This window comes from Lepidochelys olivacea, assembly GCF_965140295.1.
Source record: "Lepidochelys olivacea isolate rLepOli2 genome assembly, chromosome: 11".
Classification (NCBI taxonomy): Eukaryota; Metazoa; Chordata; order Testudines; family Cheloniidae; genus Lepidochelys; species Lepidochelys olivacea.
This window is the reverse complement of record NC_140421.1, coordinates 12,884,658-12,900,888: the sequence shown is the minus strand read 5'-3', so window position 1 is coordinate 12,900,888 and position 16,231 is coordinate 12,884,658. Positions and strand designations below refer to the sequence as shown.

The window sequence follows — 16,231 nt, the reverse complement described above, 5'->3', positions numbered from 1 at the left end:
TAATATTGCTTACCCATAATTCCATCTCCTGAGTTTGGCTGGAATGCCATTATGCTTTGATTGTAGGAGTGAGAATAGATTATTCTTATTCCTGTGCTCTTGGAAGGGCATAACATGCAGGTGAGGACCTGGAAAGAGTGAGCCACCTTGACTTCATGGGAAGTGAACTAAGGTTTGGTAACAAAACTCAGGCTTATCAGGGAGGAGGGCTGTGTCCTAAAGGTCAGGAGCCAGAGTCCTAGTTTGCTCTGAGCTGACTTTGCAGTGAGACCCAGCCAGACAAATGGCTGTGGTGCAGAGCTGACTTTGCAGCAAGGCCCGACTGGAGCAGTAACAACAATGACACAAAGATGTAGGTGCAGCAACCTGACAGACAGCAACAATGCTGAGCTGACTTCACAGTGCCCCAGCCCACCAGGCTGGTGAAAGCAGGGCTGATATTACAGCACTGGACCAGGACCTGATAGAGTGGTTCTCTGGACTGGAACAGAGGTGGCGTTGAGTTGCCCCTTGGTGCCCCTTGCCTATCACTAACTGGACTCAGGATGTGGGTTTCAGGCGGTTGGGGTGGGACTACGAGTTCTGGACCTCCAGATATCAGACAATTATTATTAGAACTGTGGGGTGCCCACACTCCTGATGCTCTAATTTGGGTGGCTCTGTTTCGTTTATGTAAATATATAGAGGGTTTTCACGTATCTAGTGACGGCTTGTCCCCTCTTCCCCCAGACCCTTGTGGTTCCATGTTCCCAAAGAAATCTGAGGGCTTACGCATAGGGAAGAGGTGCCTGCAAAGGAGACCAGGGACGTTACATTTTAATTTCCCAGAGCAAGTAATAGAGCTACGACTCTGACTCAGGCCTCGAGGCTAAGCTTTATGCATTCTTAGGAAAGGCCTTCTAGACAGATTGAACCCAGTCCTACAGGCCTAGCAGAGCAACTTCAAACCTTAAACAGCAGCAAAGAAATTTATAATTGACCCCACAGTCGATTATGTCGACAGTTGGTTATGCTAACACTCATCTTGCCAGGAGTTGAGGATAAAGAGTGTTTATTTCACAAATCTGCTTTGTTCAGGCTCAATCCAACTCCCATTTCTGTGGCTTCCAAACGCCAGCTGTTTTCTGTTACCTTTTACTTTTCTGTATGTCTTGGCCTAGAATTTGTATCCCACTGAGCATATGGAAAGAATCATTTGCTTATATGACTAATGCAATTATGAGCTGAGGCTTAAAGTGCCGTCAGTTTACAGCAAGTTAATTGTTGGTATTAAGCAAGCTAGCATCAGTCTGTCTCAAAGTCTAAAGAGGAAGCTAAAATAAATTAACATCATCCATTTGCTGCCATTTGCAATTCCGACGTCAGTTAGAGGTTGAACTCTGTACCCGTTAGAACAATTTTAAATGAGCAGACATAAGGAGAGAAACCACTTCCTCGTAGGATTACCTGAGAGCAGCCTCAAAAATGAAAGGCTACGTATCTCTCGCCCTTCTGCTTAGCTTTGCTTCCTGTGCCAAGTCAGGTAAGAAACGCTATCTTCTATTCTGGGACTATTAAATAACAACCCAATTCATCTACACAGGGAATGGATAACATTTTCCTAGTGGTGCATTTACTAAGATGGTTCCTAAAATAACGCAATATTCAGCAGAAGAATGGTTACATTTTAGCGCTTCTAGTTTCTGATTAATTAAGGGGTGGAAAAATTTAACTGAAACCAAGTTTTACCCATTCACAGACCCAGACAAAAACATTGTTGTTTGTGATTAAATTAATTTAGTGCATCAATCTGTTTGTATGACCTATGTACTGGAGCACAGAGATTAACCCTTCATTAGAAAAGATAAGAAGCAGGGCTATTTTCATTAGTAAATAAGTAACTATTCAACTTCAGCTCCAGGAGAACGGAGTGCTGTAGGTGTCCCTTATTTCAGCAAAACACTTAATCCCTGAAAGAATAATCTTCACAAAAAACAGCTCCACACCATCTGATTCACCCAGGATTTGATCCTGCCCCATTGAAGTCAATGGGAGTTTTCCGTTGAGTTTGAAGGCTTGGGATTGGGTACACAATAAATGATAAGGGGCCAGGGATATGTATCTGATATCCAGGGTTACATCTAATTAAGTATCAAATCAACAAAAGCCAGGAATCTGCAAAGTAAAAGCTGAGAGTCAATCTTTAACTTACTTTATTTGACTGGAGCATTGCCACTGATATAAACATGAGACAGAGGATCAGCCTTAACTCCTTCCTTCCTGATTTTTCTTTTAATGTAGGAGAAAAAGGAGGGGTGGGAAAGAGCAGGTGCTTGGATGGCAGCTGTCTGAAGGTCTTCACTGCTTTAGAGTAATGTGAGAGGAGGACACAATCTCAGTGACTATGGTGATACACACACAATGCATTAGATAAACCAGTCATTGTGACACATTCATTTCTTCCAATGCCATCACAAATTGCTTTGAGATCTGCTGATGAAAAGTGCTGCATAAGAGCTAGGTGGTATTATTATAATTTCCAGTTGCACTCACAATGTATTAGGCACTGTACGAACATGAATAGCGAACAGTCCAATGACCTATAAATATATATTATAAGCATAGAGACATGGGAACTGCTGTGCTTGTTCCCAAATCTTTAATTTTTAAATGAAAATCCTTTTGAGTTGTTTCAGGGCAGCAATACCTCATGCATAGGCGCCATCTTTATGAGTTGCCAGGGGGTGCTCAATCCCTGCTCTGCCCCAGGCCCTGCCCCCACTCCCCCCAAGTCCCCACCCCAGCCCTGCCTCTTCCCACCCCCATTCCGCCCCCTGCCCCATTCCAACCCCTCCCCTGAGCACGCCCTGCCCTCACTCCTCCTCCGCCCAAGCACCTCCTGCATGCCGCTGAACAGCTGAGTCACAGCGGACAGGAGGCACTAGGAGGGACGAGGAGGAGCTGATTGGCAAGCATGCAGGGAAGGCAGTGGGAAGCTGTTGTCTGTTCTGAACCAGTTCTGTGGCTAAATGCATAATTTCAGTCTCCATGGGTGTCCATTTGGCATTGTGCTTGAGCCTTAAATTTACCTTTAAATATGTAAAACCTCCTCCACCCTTGTGGAGTCTAGACGAGGTTTAATGGAAATCTTTGTCTGCAGTAGCTGGTGCTGATAACACAGGGGTATGGCCTTCCTTCAGGTTAAGGTTAATACATATGGAAGTGAATCCTGTAGAGAATGCAAAGCACCTGTTCTTTGGGAATTAAGCCAACAAACCTCAAATCTAATCTAATTCTGTTGCTTTTGAAATCAGATGGCTGCTCATTAAAATAAGGGACTGAAACTCACTAGTGTGGGCTATCTTGTTGACAAAACCTATATTAAGCCTCCTGTAGCAGGTTTCAATCAGAAGCCAACAGGACCAATGGGCCAACCATGGCTCATCAATTCCCTGGTGCCCCAGAGCTCTCCCAGACAGACAGGGGAGAGGGAAAAGAGGGGTAAGTAGGGGGACCCAGGGCCCAAAGGGGAGAGACCAGGAATGTCTCAGTCACCTCTTCCTGGTGCACTGACCAGCCTTCCCAGGACCACTTCCTACCTCCCTCTTCAGTTTGGGGTGTGGTCACCGCCTGCTTTCTCTCCAGTTGGAATTCCAAAACAGTCCCAGCAGCTCCCCCACCATGTCTCTTCCTAATTTCCAGGCAGAGAGTGCGGGAGGGAAAAGGGGCAGGTCCCTCTCCTCCCCTCTCAGTTGAGTCTTACCCATGGTCCAGACTCCTCTCCTGTGGATCGCTTGTCCCCAGAAGCTGCAAACTGGCTTCATTTCTAGCCTGCAATTGCTGCTAGGATGTACTCAGCTTCTGAAAGGATCCCAGGCCAGGGCTTCTTTGGAGCAGGCCTAGTGGTCTCCTGTATCCCAGATGGGACCCCGCACTAGCTCACTTTCACTGGCAACCTACGTGCATGGCTTTGAAATTAGAACATTGGGGTGAAAGTGAGTGTGGGTACTACCGTGACGAATGGGGAACAATTTTCCCCAGAATCTGTTGAACTGAGATCAGAATCTGGGCCTATGTCAGTATAATATATTTACCAGCATGCCTATTAAGATTTATTTTCCTTTTTTCTAGACCCAAACAATACCACATTTTCATCAAATTCAACAGTTAAGGATACCTAAAAGGGCTGAAATTCTCTAGTGAAATTCTACTCCAAAACCTGACTGTACAAATAGCATAATAGGGTACCATGTTTATTGTAACTCAGTGGCTCCTTACCAAATGTGGTCAGTTTACAACTGAAAACTCCCATTCCCAACTCAGCACTGCAAACTCACATCTGGGTCTGAAAAAACAATAAGGTTGTTTGTTTGTTTAAGGGTTGTTTTGCTCACACAAGGCAGAGCTGCACAGATAAAACTAGAGTCAAGTTTTGCCCCTGCAACAGGAACATACAGCAGACTTCCAACAGGAACTACTGATTTAGGTGTTTCATGGTTTGCTGTCCAGAGACACAGGAGCTGCTGAGTGAAAAGGTGTTATTATTCATTAGTCACTTTTCAGACCGGGACCATTTTTTAAATAAAATGTACTATGGGCCTGATCCCACTGAAGTCAAGGAGAGTTTTGCTGGTGGCTTCAGCAGGAACAGGATAAGACCTAAGTCAATCTTCCTCAAATTCAAACGGGAACTAGAATATGATTTTTTAAAATATGTGTTAATCTGTAGTTTACATGTTAGCATTTGTAATGTTAATCAAGTATGGGGACAAGTTCATTCCATGGTAATTTCAAAAGAAAAGCCTGTTCTTACAGAAGTTTTGTCCTTAGCTTCAATCTGGACTGAGTCTGTCCCTTGCTCAATATATCTTTACCAGATTGTTGTAGTGAGGTTTCCATTTTAGGAGTTCTTTACTCTTTTATAAAACTTCTTTCTACCCACACCTTCCCCAGCACCAAGAGTTAAGCAGAAGAAATGGAAGGTAATGGTGCTGATAGTACCATATTTTCTTCCCACACGATATCTGGTAATTTAGAGAACTCTGTTATTTCAATCTACAGTTACATTTACTTTAGATGTTAACACTGACAACAATCTCAGGATTTGTTCCCACTGATGTCCCCTAGTGGTTTCAATAAATATATATTATTGCAACTTGTGATAACATTTAATTTACATGTTAATATTTGGGACATTAACATAACAAATGGACAAGAACATCACATCTCCCATTTTCAAGGAAATTTACTTTCATGCGCTATTTATCTGAGTTAGGATCAGAAAAGCAGGAGGAATGGAATTAACTGATTAGTAGGCTTGGAAGGATTACATTTTTATTGCTAAATGTTGGTAAACCTCAATTTCACCGTAAATAGACAAACCAGAAAAAATATTTCCTTTTATACTAGTTGAAATGTACAGATAAGCAAAGAAAAAAAATGCTACTTGAGACCTTCTTAGAGTTTAATATAAGAATATTTACTTCATATATTTTGATACATAATGATAACAGTGTGTTTTTATGGTTTATAAAACTTTTACTTATTTAATCTTACCACCTGCTGTCATTAAAAGCTTTCTTGACACCAGCCCCATTACTTCCCCGACCTGTGAAAACTTAAATGATCCAAAATGTTAAAAAGCTTAAAAATAAACATCTATATTATATATCAAAATTATTTTAAAAAAATTGAATTCTGCCACCCCTATTGATAAGTATTAAAATCACCTGTCACAAATATTTTTCTATTGAAAAAGTGTAAATAATGCCAAAGATGATTTAATTGTGTAGAACCAACAGACCAGCTGATAATATTAAAGAGATACTGTCAATTTGAAATTTAGTTAATTTATAAAATACATCTAAAGGAAGCTTCAGGTCCCAGAATCCTTCCCTGGAGTCCTTGTCCAATCACCTCCCCAGGCCTCTGGCTCTTTGTCCCAGTCTTTTTATCCAGCCAGTCCCATTTCTGATCCCAGTCCCTGGCTCCTGTCCACAAGAATTCAGCCTGAGGCAGTTACCCAGCATGGAAAATTTCAGTCCAAACAGTTGAAGTTTGGCAAAGTTACAAGCAGTTGAAAACAAGGTCCTATAATAGAAGTGTTTAGCAACTTTAATCAGAAGAGGTGCTGCCTGCCCTGCCTATACTACGAGGCTTAAAGGAAGGAGGAACAAATATGATGCTGTAGAAAAATAATTATTGATAATAAATAACACTTAATCTGTTGGTAACATTGATTTATCTAATTATTTGTGTTGTGGTAGACTTTGGAGCCCCTATCATGGACCATGATCCTACAGTGCTAGGCGCTGTACGGATGGAACAAAAAGACCATCCGAGCCCCAATTAACTTACAACCCCAAAGGTGAAGATCCAGCAAATAGCTGGTGAACTTGTCCTATTGCTCAGAAGTTAAAATTCCCACAGGTGATTTTTCCCTGAGTAAGGATCAGACCTGAGGGCTATATATAAATTATGTTTTAATCAGATTGTCAAGTTGGGTTTTGAAATTGAGGAGGCACAGTAGAGATTGCTCACTCTGGGGCTTACAAGCACAAATATGATGTAGACAAATAGTAATGATTAATAAATAATATATTTATTGGTTGTATTCATAAAATTGTGGAGTAGCTGGTGAATTTCACCCTTGGTTCTGAAGGTCCCAAGTGGTGACCCCACGGATACCCCCTAAGGATTTAGATAAATTTGTCCTACCAATGCTTGTTACCTTTTGGAGCCTGAGCATAATAATTGGGCTAGAACATCACATCTCCCAATTTCTAGGAAGTTAAAACTCCCATGTGCTACTTGCCCGAGTTATGATCAGAGCCGATGTCCGCTGTTATAGTGGTGTGAATATTTGTTTTCTTTAGTTCATCAGCTGCAACTCCAAGGAGGCTGCTGCTGAACGCATGGCGGTGACAATCCCAGGGTTTGTTCCTCTGATGCCCCCTGGTGGTTTCAATAAATATATCTTATCCTAATATTCTAGTGATGTGGATATTTGTTTTCATTTGTTCATCAACTGCAACTCCTACAGCTGCAGCAGGTTGGTTTATGTAGTGTTATTTTGTCAAACAAAATTTGCAGAATTTTTAAATATTGTGCACAGAATTTTTAATTTTTGGGTGCAGAATTTTTCAATTTTTAGTGCAGAATGCCCCCAGGAGTATAACCTGATAACATTCCGTGTATATGTTAATATTTGGGACATTACCATAACAAACAGTCAAGAACAGCACATCTTCCTTTTGCAAGGAAGTTAAAACCTTCATGTCAGTTCTCTGAGTTAGGGTCAGGTCTGATGTCCATATATATTTACTAGGATGTCATAGTGTGGTTTGCATTTAAAGATTTGTTTCTTATTTTACAGAAAGTAGCACTACCCAGACACCCATAAATAGGGCAGGTAAGCGGGAGGAGTCAAACTGATTGATAAGTATGAATCTTAAAATCACAATCAATAATATTTTGCTACAGAAAAGAATTGTAAAATATAACTGAGAATGATGATGATTTAATTGTGAAGACTCAAAGGAGTAGCTGACGTCAATTTCAAATTTAGTCAGTTTATAAAAGGTGTTTAAAGGAAGCTTTCAGGTCCTCCGTTTTCGTCACCGCCTAGGGAGTGGGAGACCCATACAAAGAATGGGGGTGGAACTGATTGTCTGACTCTACAGGGGAACCATTGCCACAGGCTCGGCACAAAGTGTTATCAACTGCCCAAAGTAAAGAAACTGACTACATAGAGAAAAATAGATTTTTTTCCCCTCAAATCTCTCTGTCAAAGCCATTTTGCAAATAAAGCATGTAACAAGTTTTTTTGGATAGAAGCAGGTTTTAAGTAGATGGAAGTTCTTTTTAAAAATCCAGAGTTTTATTTAAACATGTGGCGCTAGAAAACTTGGGTGTTGAAAAATAATTGTAAATAACACGTGCAACTACTGATGATATAATGGTGAATAGCCAGGACATTTGCTGGTGATATCAAAGAGCACATTACTCACTTGAAATCCAGTCAATTAAAAACATGACTTTACAGTAATTTCAGAACCTATATAAGTCCCTGTGCCACCTGGCCAAATTCTGTGGAGTTAAAATTGTGTTTCCTTTGTTTTCCTCACTCTGTAGTAGTGTGCGACCCATATAAACAAAAGAAGAAACCGATTATGCAGGGGAAATAGTGAAACTGACTATACACATGGTGCTGTCAAATATATGGAGTAAATAAACTAAACAGAGAAAACATTTTCCCTGCACTAGTCTTTCAGTTGTAGCCATTTTGTAACGATAGCAGGTAACGTGTATGTCAGCCATGAGTAAGATTTTTAGGCTGGTGGAGGTTCCTTTAAAAATACTGATATGTATTTCCATATGTGTCTGTTGGTAGGGTCCCTGCGTCAGTATATGTTTACTGGACTGCGGTTGTGAGGTTTCTGTTAAAAGGTGACAGAAATCATATATAGGAGGTATCTCCCCCACACCTTCTGCAGTTGCAAGAGCTAAGCAGAAGGAATAAAAATGTCAAAGGCATAAAAACACCAGGCACAAATATAGTTCTGTGGAAAAGAATTATTCGTCTAAATAATAGTGATAATATCACTGTGGTAAGTCAACACAGTACCTGGTGAATTTCGTCTTTGGTGCTATAGGAGCAGGACTTTGTTCCGGCTGAATCTTCCTTGTGGTTTTGATAAACAAGCTGTCCACAAACCTGGTCACGGGTACTTTAAATGTTTACACTTGAAACATAAGCATAACAAATAGACAAGAACATCCCATCTCTCACTTTGTAGGGAGTTCTAACTCCCATGGGCTACTCACCTGGAATATTATGTATGTAAAAATCAGAGCTGATCTCCAGAGATGTCATGTAGTTAGCTCTTCGGTAGGAGGTTCTGCTGCAGCTTTCACAGCCATGTCAGGTAAGCAGAAGGAATAGGAGTGGAGTGGGGATGAGTACACCGGATGTTTCAAGCATCAGGCACAGCTATGACGCTGAAGAAAAATCATTATTACTGAGCAACTCATCGTGGGGCACTAGCATGATCTGCAAGGAGGCTACGGCCCTTTGGGGTCTGCCAACCTGCTGCAGCTGCTAGCCACTACTAGGGGCTACTGAACCTGGAAGAGCCCACCTCGCACATATGTAAGGGGATTGTTGTTCCCTGACTAACATTCAATGGGGGTGTTTTGGTTGGCTAGCTCCCAGTACTAAAAGGGGAAGGGTTGATGGGAAATCAGAACCCTGAGACTGACAGTTCCCGGGAACAATGTGGAGAGGGCAACACTCCAGGTCAGCCTGCTTGACAGGCCAGGCAGGCTAAACAGGGAGTCAGAGGATGGAACCCCCCATGGCCTCCTGTGTGAGCTGGAATTGCCTGGGTCGGACAGAGTGGGGCCGAACTAAGGAGAAGGCAGGGTCCCAAGCTGAGCTAAGGAACAGAGCCGTGCCAGCCAGCGGCTTTTTCCTCTAATCCAGGGGTGGGCAAACTTTTTGGCCTGAGGGCCACATCGGGTTTCAGAAATGGTATGGAGGGCTGGTTAGGGCAGGCTGTGCCTCTGCTCCCCCTTGCTTCTCGCCCCTTGACGCCCCCCCCGGGACTCCTGCCCCATCCAACCCCCCCTGTTCCCTGACGTCCCCACTCAGGACCCTTCCCCCCGCTTCCTGTCCCCGACCTCCCCTGGAATCCCTGCCCCTGACTGCCCCCCACCACCCCATCCACTGCCCCCTCCTTCCTGACTGCCCCCCAGAATCTCTGCCCCCCCAACACAGACTAATCACAAGGTGTTGTCAAATGAAAAAGGCAACAAACTGACTAAATAGAGGAAAAACAGTTTTTCCTCCAATCTCTCTGTTATTGCCATTTTGCAGATGCAGCAGCGAATAAGTTTCCAGATAGAAGAGAGATTTTTAAGTAGATACAATTTCCTTTAAAAAATCAGTTTGATTTGGATGGGTAGTTGTAGAAAACTAGGTTGTTGAAAAATAATTATCTGAGGTTTGCATTGTAAGATGTTCATTCTTTTACAGGAGATACCTCTGCTACACAATCTGCATCTTCTACAGGTAAGAGATTGAATGGAATGGAAGTGACATCATACATACAAAAACTCTACACTCTAATTGCACAAAACCAAAAACCTCTGCTGCCCCGGCTTCCCTGAGGCCACGCCCACACTGACTCCATCCCCCTCCCTCCATCGCTCACTCTCCCCCACCCTGCCTAACTTTCATTGGGCTGGGGTAGGGGGCTGGGGTGCAGGAGGGGGTGCAGACTCCGGGAGGGGGCTCAGGGCTGGGATACAGGCTCTGAGAGGGAGGAGTGCAGAAGGGGGTTCCAACCTTGAGCAGGGGTTTGGGGTGCGGGAGGGCATTCTGACCTGGGGCAGGAGGTTCAGGGTGCAGGCTCCAGCCAGGTGGCGCTTACCTTGGGCAGCTCCCAGTCAGTTCATAAAAGTTGTTTAAAAGAAGCTTCAGGTCCTCTCTTTCCATCACCCTCTAGCAATGGGACACCCATACATAGAATTGCCTGGCTCTACAGGGGAAACACTGACAGACTAGTCACAAAGTGTTGTCAAATGAAAAAGGAAACAAACTGACTAAAGAAAGAAAAACAGGTTTTTCCTCCAATCTCTCTCAGTTATTACCATCTTGTAGCTACTGCAGCTAACAAGTTTATGATGTGGCCCTCTTGTGCATATGCATTACAATACAGTCTTTGTTACATGATCACTAATATTTTTTCCACAAGACCCTGGCCTCACATTCCCGGAGCAGGTCCATCACATGCATTTAGTATCAAGACTGTGTTGTGAATGGGGCTGTTGGCTGTGGGACCCACATTTGTTTACAGGCCTCTTTGGGCCTCATTAGAAAGGATGGTCTTGTCGTTAAAATGGTTGAATTAGCCTCCTGGAGAATCGAATTCTATCCCTGCCTCTGCCACAGAGTTCTAGGGTGATGCTGGTCAAGTCCCTTAAACCACATTCTTTTACTGGTGTCTGCTAACTGTGTGTGCCATATTTTATAGGTCACATTTGCAGAAATGCACTCACCTGCTCATAAAATGGCAACTGAAGTGAATGGGAGCTGTGCATTGAGAATATCGAGCGGTATAAAACGGCCAAGCACTCTGAAATGATGTTGGAGGATGTTGTGAAGGCCAAGACTGTAACAGAGTTAAAAAAAGAACTCAATGAATTCATGGAGGAGAGGTCCATCAATGGCTATTAGCCAAGATGGGCAGGGATAGTGTCCCTAGCCTCAGTTTGCCAGAAGCTGAGAATGAGCAACAGGGGATGGATCACTTGGTGATTACCTGTTCTGTTCATTCCCTTTGGGGCACATGGCATTGGCCACTGTCGGAAGACAGGATATTGGGCTAGATGGACCTTTGGTCTGACCCAGTATGGCCGTCCTTATGCTCTTATGTTCTTATGAAAAATCAGGCCCTTAGTGTCTGAAGCTGAGCACTCAACATTACTGGACACTTGTGACACTTTTGGCCTTAATCTCCTTGTGCCTCAGTTCCCCATCGGTAAAATGGGATAATAATATGTCCCTACTCTGCAGGAGGAATGTGAAGGTAAGGTCTTTAGAGTTTGTGAAGCACTCAGACATTATAGTGAAGAGTGCCATGGAGATGCCCATAAGGAAATTAATAATTCTGTATTCAGAGCAGGGATTGAATATTGTGCAGGAAATATCACCCGGGCCACACTCTCAGTATAAAAAGTAATAGTAACAGCCATCTGTGCATTGAGCACCATCCATCCTGTGCACTGAGTGAGGCAGGGGTCTTGTGGAAAAAACAGTATGTGATCATGCAATTAAAAACTGTATTGTAATGCATATGCTCCAGGGGGCTAAATTAAGGTTGCATAGGCAACCTTAATTGTGGAATTTCCTAACTTTTCAGTGCTTGACTTTTATACCTTAACATTTTTATGTAGTGTTTTATAGGTTGTGTGTGTGTGTGCGCGTGCTGTTTTATCCAGCACTTCACCAACTGGAAAGCTCTATAAACTGGCATTTCTGATCTTCATTGAAAGTCCGGTTTATAGTCGGGTTGGTGCGGGGCTGGCAGGGGGTTGGGGCAGGAGAGAGGGTGTGGCGTGCAGGCTGTGGGAGGGAGTTTGGGTGGAGGAGGGAGCTTGGGGCACAGGAGCGGGTGCAGGGTGCCAGATGCGGGAGATACTCACTGCCTCCACCTGCAGCTCCCATTGGCTGCAGTTCCCGGCTCATGGATGCTGGGGAGTCAGTGCTCAGGGTGGGACAGGGGAACTGTGCAGAGCTGCTTGCCAGGCCTCCACCTAGGAGCAGCTGGGACAGGTTGCCTCTTGCAGGGAGCTGCCAAAGGTGAGCGCCACCTGGATCCAGCACCCAAAGCCCCCTCCCACACCCAAACTCCCTCCCAGAGCCCACATCCCACGCCCCGACCCCCAGCCCTGCGCTCCCTCCCAGAACCCACACCCCATCCCATGCCCCAACCTCCAGCCCCGCAGCCCCTTCCGCACCCAAACTCCCTCCCAGAACCTGTGCCCCCATCCATCCCATGCCCCAACCTCCAGCGCCGCACCCCCTCTCTTACCCAAACTTTCTCCCAGAACCTGCACCCCATCCCACACCCCAACTCCACAGCCCCTCCCACACCCAAACTCCCTCCCTCTTAGTTAACCGGCATTTTTCACATACTAGCACCCCCAATTCCCAGGGTGATTTGCCTGAGTAAGAATCAGAGCTCATGTCAATACATATTTGCCAGACTGTTCTTCTGTGATTTACATTTGAAGACGTTTTATCTTTTATAGACTCTACCACACTTACTCCAGCCACAACAGGTAAGCAGAAAGAACCACTCAATCTGAAATTTAAAATCACTGTGCGGAAATACACTGCTTTAAAAGCTAATAGTGGATAAGAAACAATAGTGACAGTAATATAACTGTGCTAAACTAATATCAATAGCTGGTGATATTAGAAGGGTATTGGCTACGTAATGGATAGTCAACTTCAAATATATATTAAATATAGTTTCAAGTACACCTGCCCCTGAATCCCCTGACAGTTTTTATGGTTTTACAATCACATTTTCCTAGATGTTTTCTCTCCCCCATTGCTGTGAAAGACCCACACAAAAACAAAGGGGGGGAAACTGATGCATTTACTGGTTATCCCAGTGAAACAGCGAAAATGACTGTATACAAAGTGCAGTCCCAAGTGAACAAACAAACCAAAACAAGAACTGAAGAAAATATTATATTTTCCCCCCTCTGATCATCATCATCAACGTAAGCGCAGTGTGCCCAGCCATTTGATCGCATTGTCATCAGCCTGGTGAAGAGCCAGTAGCCCCCGTAGAAATAAGTCAGCAGGCAATAGTCAAGGATATGCGACATAGTCTGAAGTTGACCACATCTACGTAGCGGGTCATTAGAAATACCCCATTTAAAGAGACTGGCCACACAATTGCCCTGTCCTGTTTGAAACCAGTTCAGGGATGATCACAGGTACCATAGCAAGTGAAAACCTGGTGGACGGATGGTTCAGTTGGTGACGAGAATGTGATTGATGGTAGTTGTTGCTGACCACTCGTCACACCAAGCGACTTCCATCGTCATATGGCAGAAGAGACCATAAAGGGCAGCTAGAAGACAGGCGAACTGGAGGGTGGTTGAAGAGGTCTGAGTACAGAGGCAAGTTGCTGTTCTCATGGATCTTGGCCAGGAGCATGATGGAAGCTCCCTCACAGCGAATATGCTTTGTTACTAAGTATTGGCAGCCACGGCAACAGAGTTGCCTGTAAAGTCCCGGTAATAATGTGTATAGCTTTGTTAAGCTCTACATCAACCAGCCTCGTGTGAGACGAGCAACACCAGACAGGAGCACAGTCCTCTGCTGTTGAATCGCACAGGGCAACGACTGATGTTCTAAGTGTCTGGCTGCTTGCACCCCAGGGTGAGCCGGCCAGTTTTCTGAGCAAGTTATTCTGAGTACTAACTTTGGCTGCTGCCTTCAAGTGGTTGCAGTACGTCAATGATCTATCCAATAGGACGCTGAGGGCAAACCGGGTTTGAGTTGTGCTGCAGGTGTTGGCCATTTAAAAAAGTATTTAACTTGTGGCTTGCATTTGCATTATGCAAATGAAATAGGATAGAAACTGTCTTGGAAAAGCTTGGCTGCAGGAGCTTAGTCTGCCATGAGCTTCATATCATTCTGGACTTGGTCCGTTTCTAAGAAGGGCTGAGCTTGATAGCTGCGGCAGATTGATCTCGGCATAGATAAGCTTGCACGAGAGTGTTGTTGGCAAGTCACTGATAAACACATCGAACAGTATTGGTGAAAGAAATGAACCTTGAGGAAGACTGTTAATCTGACATTTCCAGGAACTGCAACAGTTGCCCATGTGTACTCTGAACTGCCTATTTTGGAGGAAGAGCTCTGCAACTTCAACCACTCAAAGCAGGGCAACTCGAGAGAGTTTACACAGAAGGCATCTGCCCCAAACCGTGTCATAAGCAGCGGTCAAATCCAGGAAGACTTTCTGTCTTTAGATTTTGTTGAAAACTATTTTTGATAAAGGTGGTCAAGGCCAAGACTTGGTCACAGGTACTAAGTCCTTTCCTGAACCTGGTCTGCTCAACCTGCAAAACATCATCCACCCCTGGAGTGATTCATTGGAGTATCAAACACCGGCTCAGCGTTCTTGTCGCACTCACCGTCAGTACCTGGCCTATGCTGGGGAAGCTAATCAGACCAAATTTAGTAACAAGTCTTGATCACGTGCCACCTGACTCTGACCCCAAAGTATTCCCTTCTGAACACTTTCAAAAACAATCAAGTTAGCGTTCCATGTAATGGTAAGTGGTGGGGAGTAAGAAACCAATATTATTTTTAAATGTACAATGTCTCTTTAAAATTCCAAATGGATGTTTGGTGGCTATCAAATAGCCAGTACATTTGCTGGTGATATCAAAGAGCACATTACTCACTTGAAATCCAGTCAATTAAAAACATGACTTTACAGTAATTTCAGAACCTATATAAGTCCCTGTGCCACCTGGCCAAATTCTGTGGAGTTAAAATTGTGTTTCCTGTGTTTTCCTCACTCTGTAGTAGTGTGCGACCCATATAAACAAAAGAAGAAACCAATTATGCAGGGGAAATAGTGAAACTGACTATACACATGGTGCTGTCAAATATATGGAGTAAATAAACTAAACAGAGAAAACATTTTCCCTGCACTAGTCTTTCAGTTGTAGCCATTTTGTAACGATAGCAGGTAACATGTATGTCAGCCATGAGCAAGATTTTTAAGCTGGTGGAGGTTCCTTTAAAAGTACTGATATGTATTTCCATATGTGTCTGTTGGTAGGGTCCCTGCGTCAGTATATGTTTACTGGACTGCGGTTGTGAGGTTTCTGTTAAAAGGTGACAGAAATCATATATAGGAGGTATCTCCCCCACACCTTCTGCAGTTGCAAGAGCTAAGCAGAAGGAATAAAAATGTCAAAGGCATAAAAACACCAGGCACAAATATAGTTCTGTGGAAAAGAATTATTCGTCTAAATAATAGTGATAATATCACTGTGGTAAGTCAACACAGTACCTGGTGAATTTCGTCTTTGGTGCTATAGGAGCAGGACTTTGTTCCGGCTGAATCTTCCTTGTGGTTTTGATAAACAAGCTGTCCACAAACCTGGTCACGGGTACTTTAAATGTTTACACTTGAAACATAAGCATAACAAATAGACAAGAACATCCCATCTCTCACTTTGTAGGGAGTTCTAACTCCCATGGGCTACTCACCTGGAATATTATGTATGTAAAAATCAGAGCTGATCTCCAGAGATGTCATGTAGTTAGCTCTTCGGTAGGAGGTTCTGCTGCAGCTTTCACAGCCATGTCAGGTAAGCAGAAGGAATAGGAGTGGAGTGGGGATGAGTACACCGGATGTTTCAAGCATCAGGCACAGCTATGACGCTGAAGAAAAATCATTATTACTGAGCAACTCATCGTGGGGCACTAGCATGATCTGCAAGGAGGCTACGGCTCTTTGGGGTCTGCCAACCTGCTGCAGCTGCTGCTGAACACATGGCACTGACAATCCTAGGGTTTGTTTCCTCTGATGCCCCTTAGTGTTTTCAATGAATATATCTTATCCTAACGTTACTCCTGGGGGAATTCTGTGCCACTGCGCAATGCAGAATTTTGCAGAAATTAACATGCGCACAGAATTTCCTTTCC

At 43.8% G+C, this 16,231-nt stretch overlaps 1 protein-coding gene across 6 annotated transcripts in view; it reads left to right on the top strand.

Moving 5' to 3' along the window:
• Positions 1-1,419: 1,419 nt before the first annotated feature.
• MUC13 (mucin 13, cell surface associated) overlaps positions 1,420-16,231 on the top strand; it is a 40,961-nt gene continuing 26,149 nt past the window's right edge. For all 6 annotated transcript variants that reach the window (XM_084642638.1, XM_084642641.1, XM_084642639.1 and 3 more), the window contains exons 1-3: positions 1,420-1,522; positions 10,016-10,051; positions 12,796-12,825. In XM_084642638.1, the coding sequence (XP_084498764.1) occupies positions 1,465-1,522; positions 10,016-10,051; positions 12,796-12,825 (124 nt within the window). In that variant the 5' untranslated portion in view covers positions 1,420-1,464. The remainder of the gene's footprint in view (positions 1,523-10,015; positions 10,052-12,795; positions 12,826-16,231) is intronic.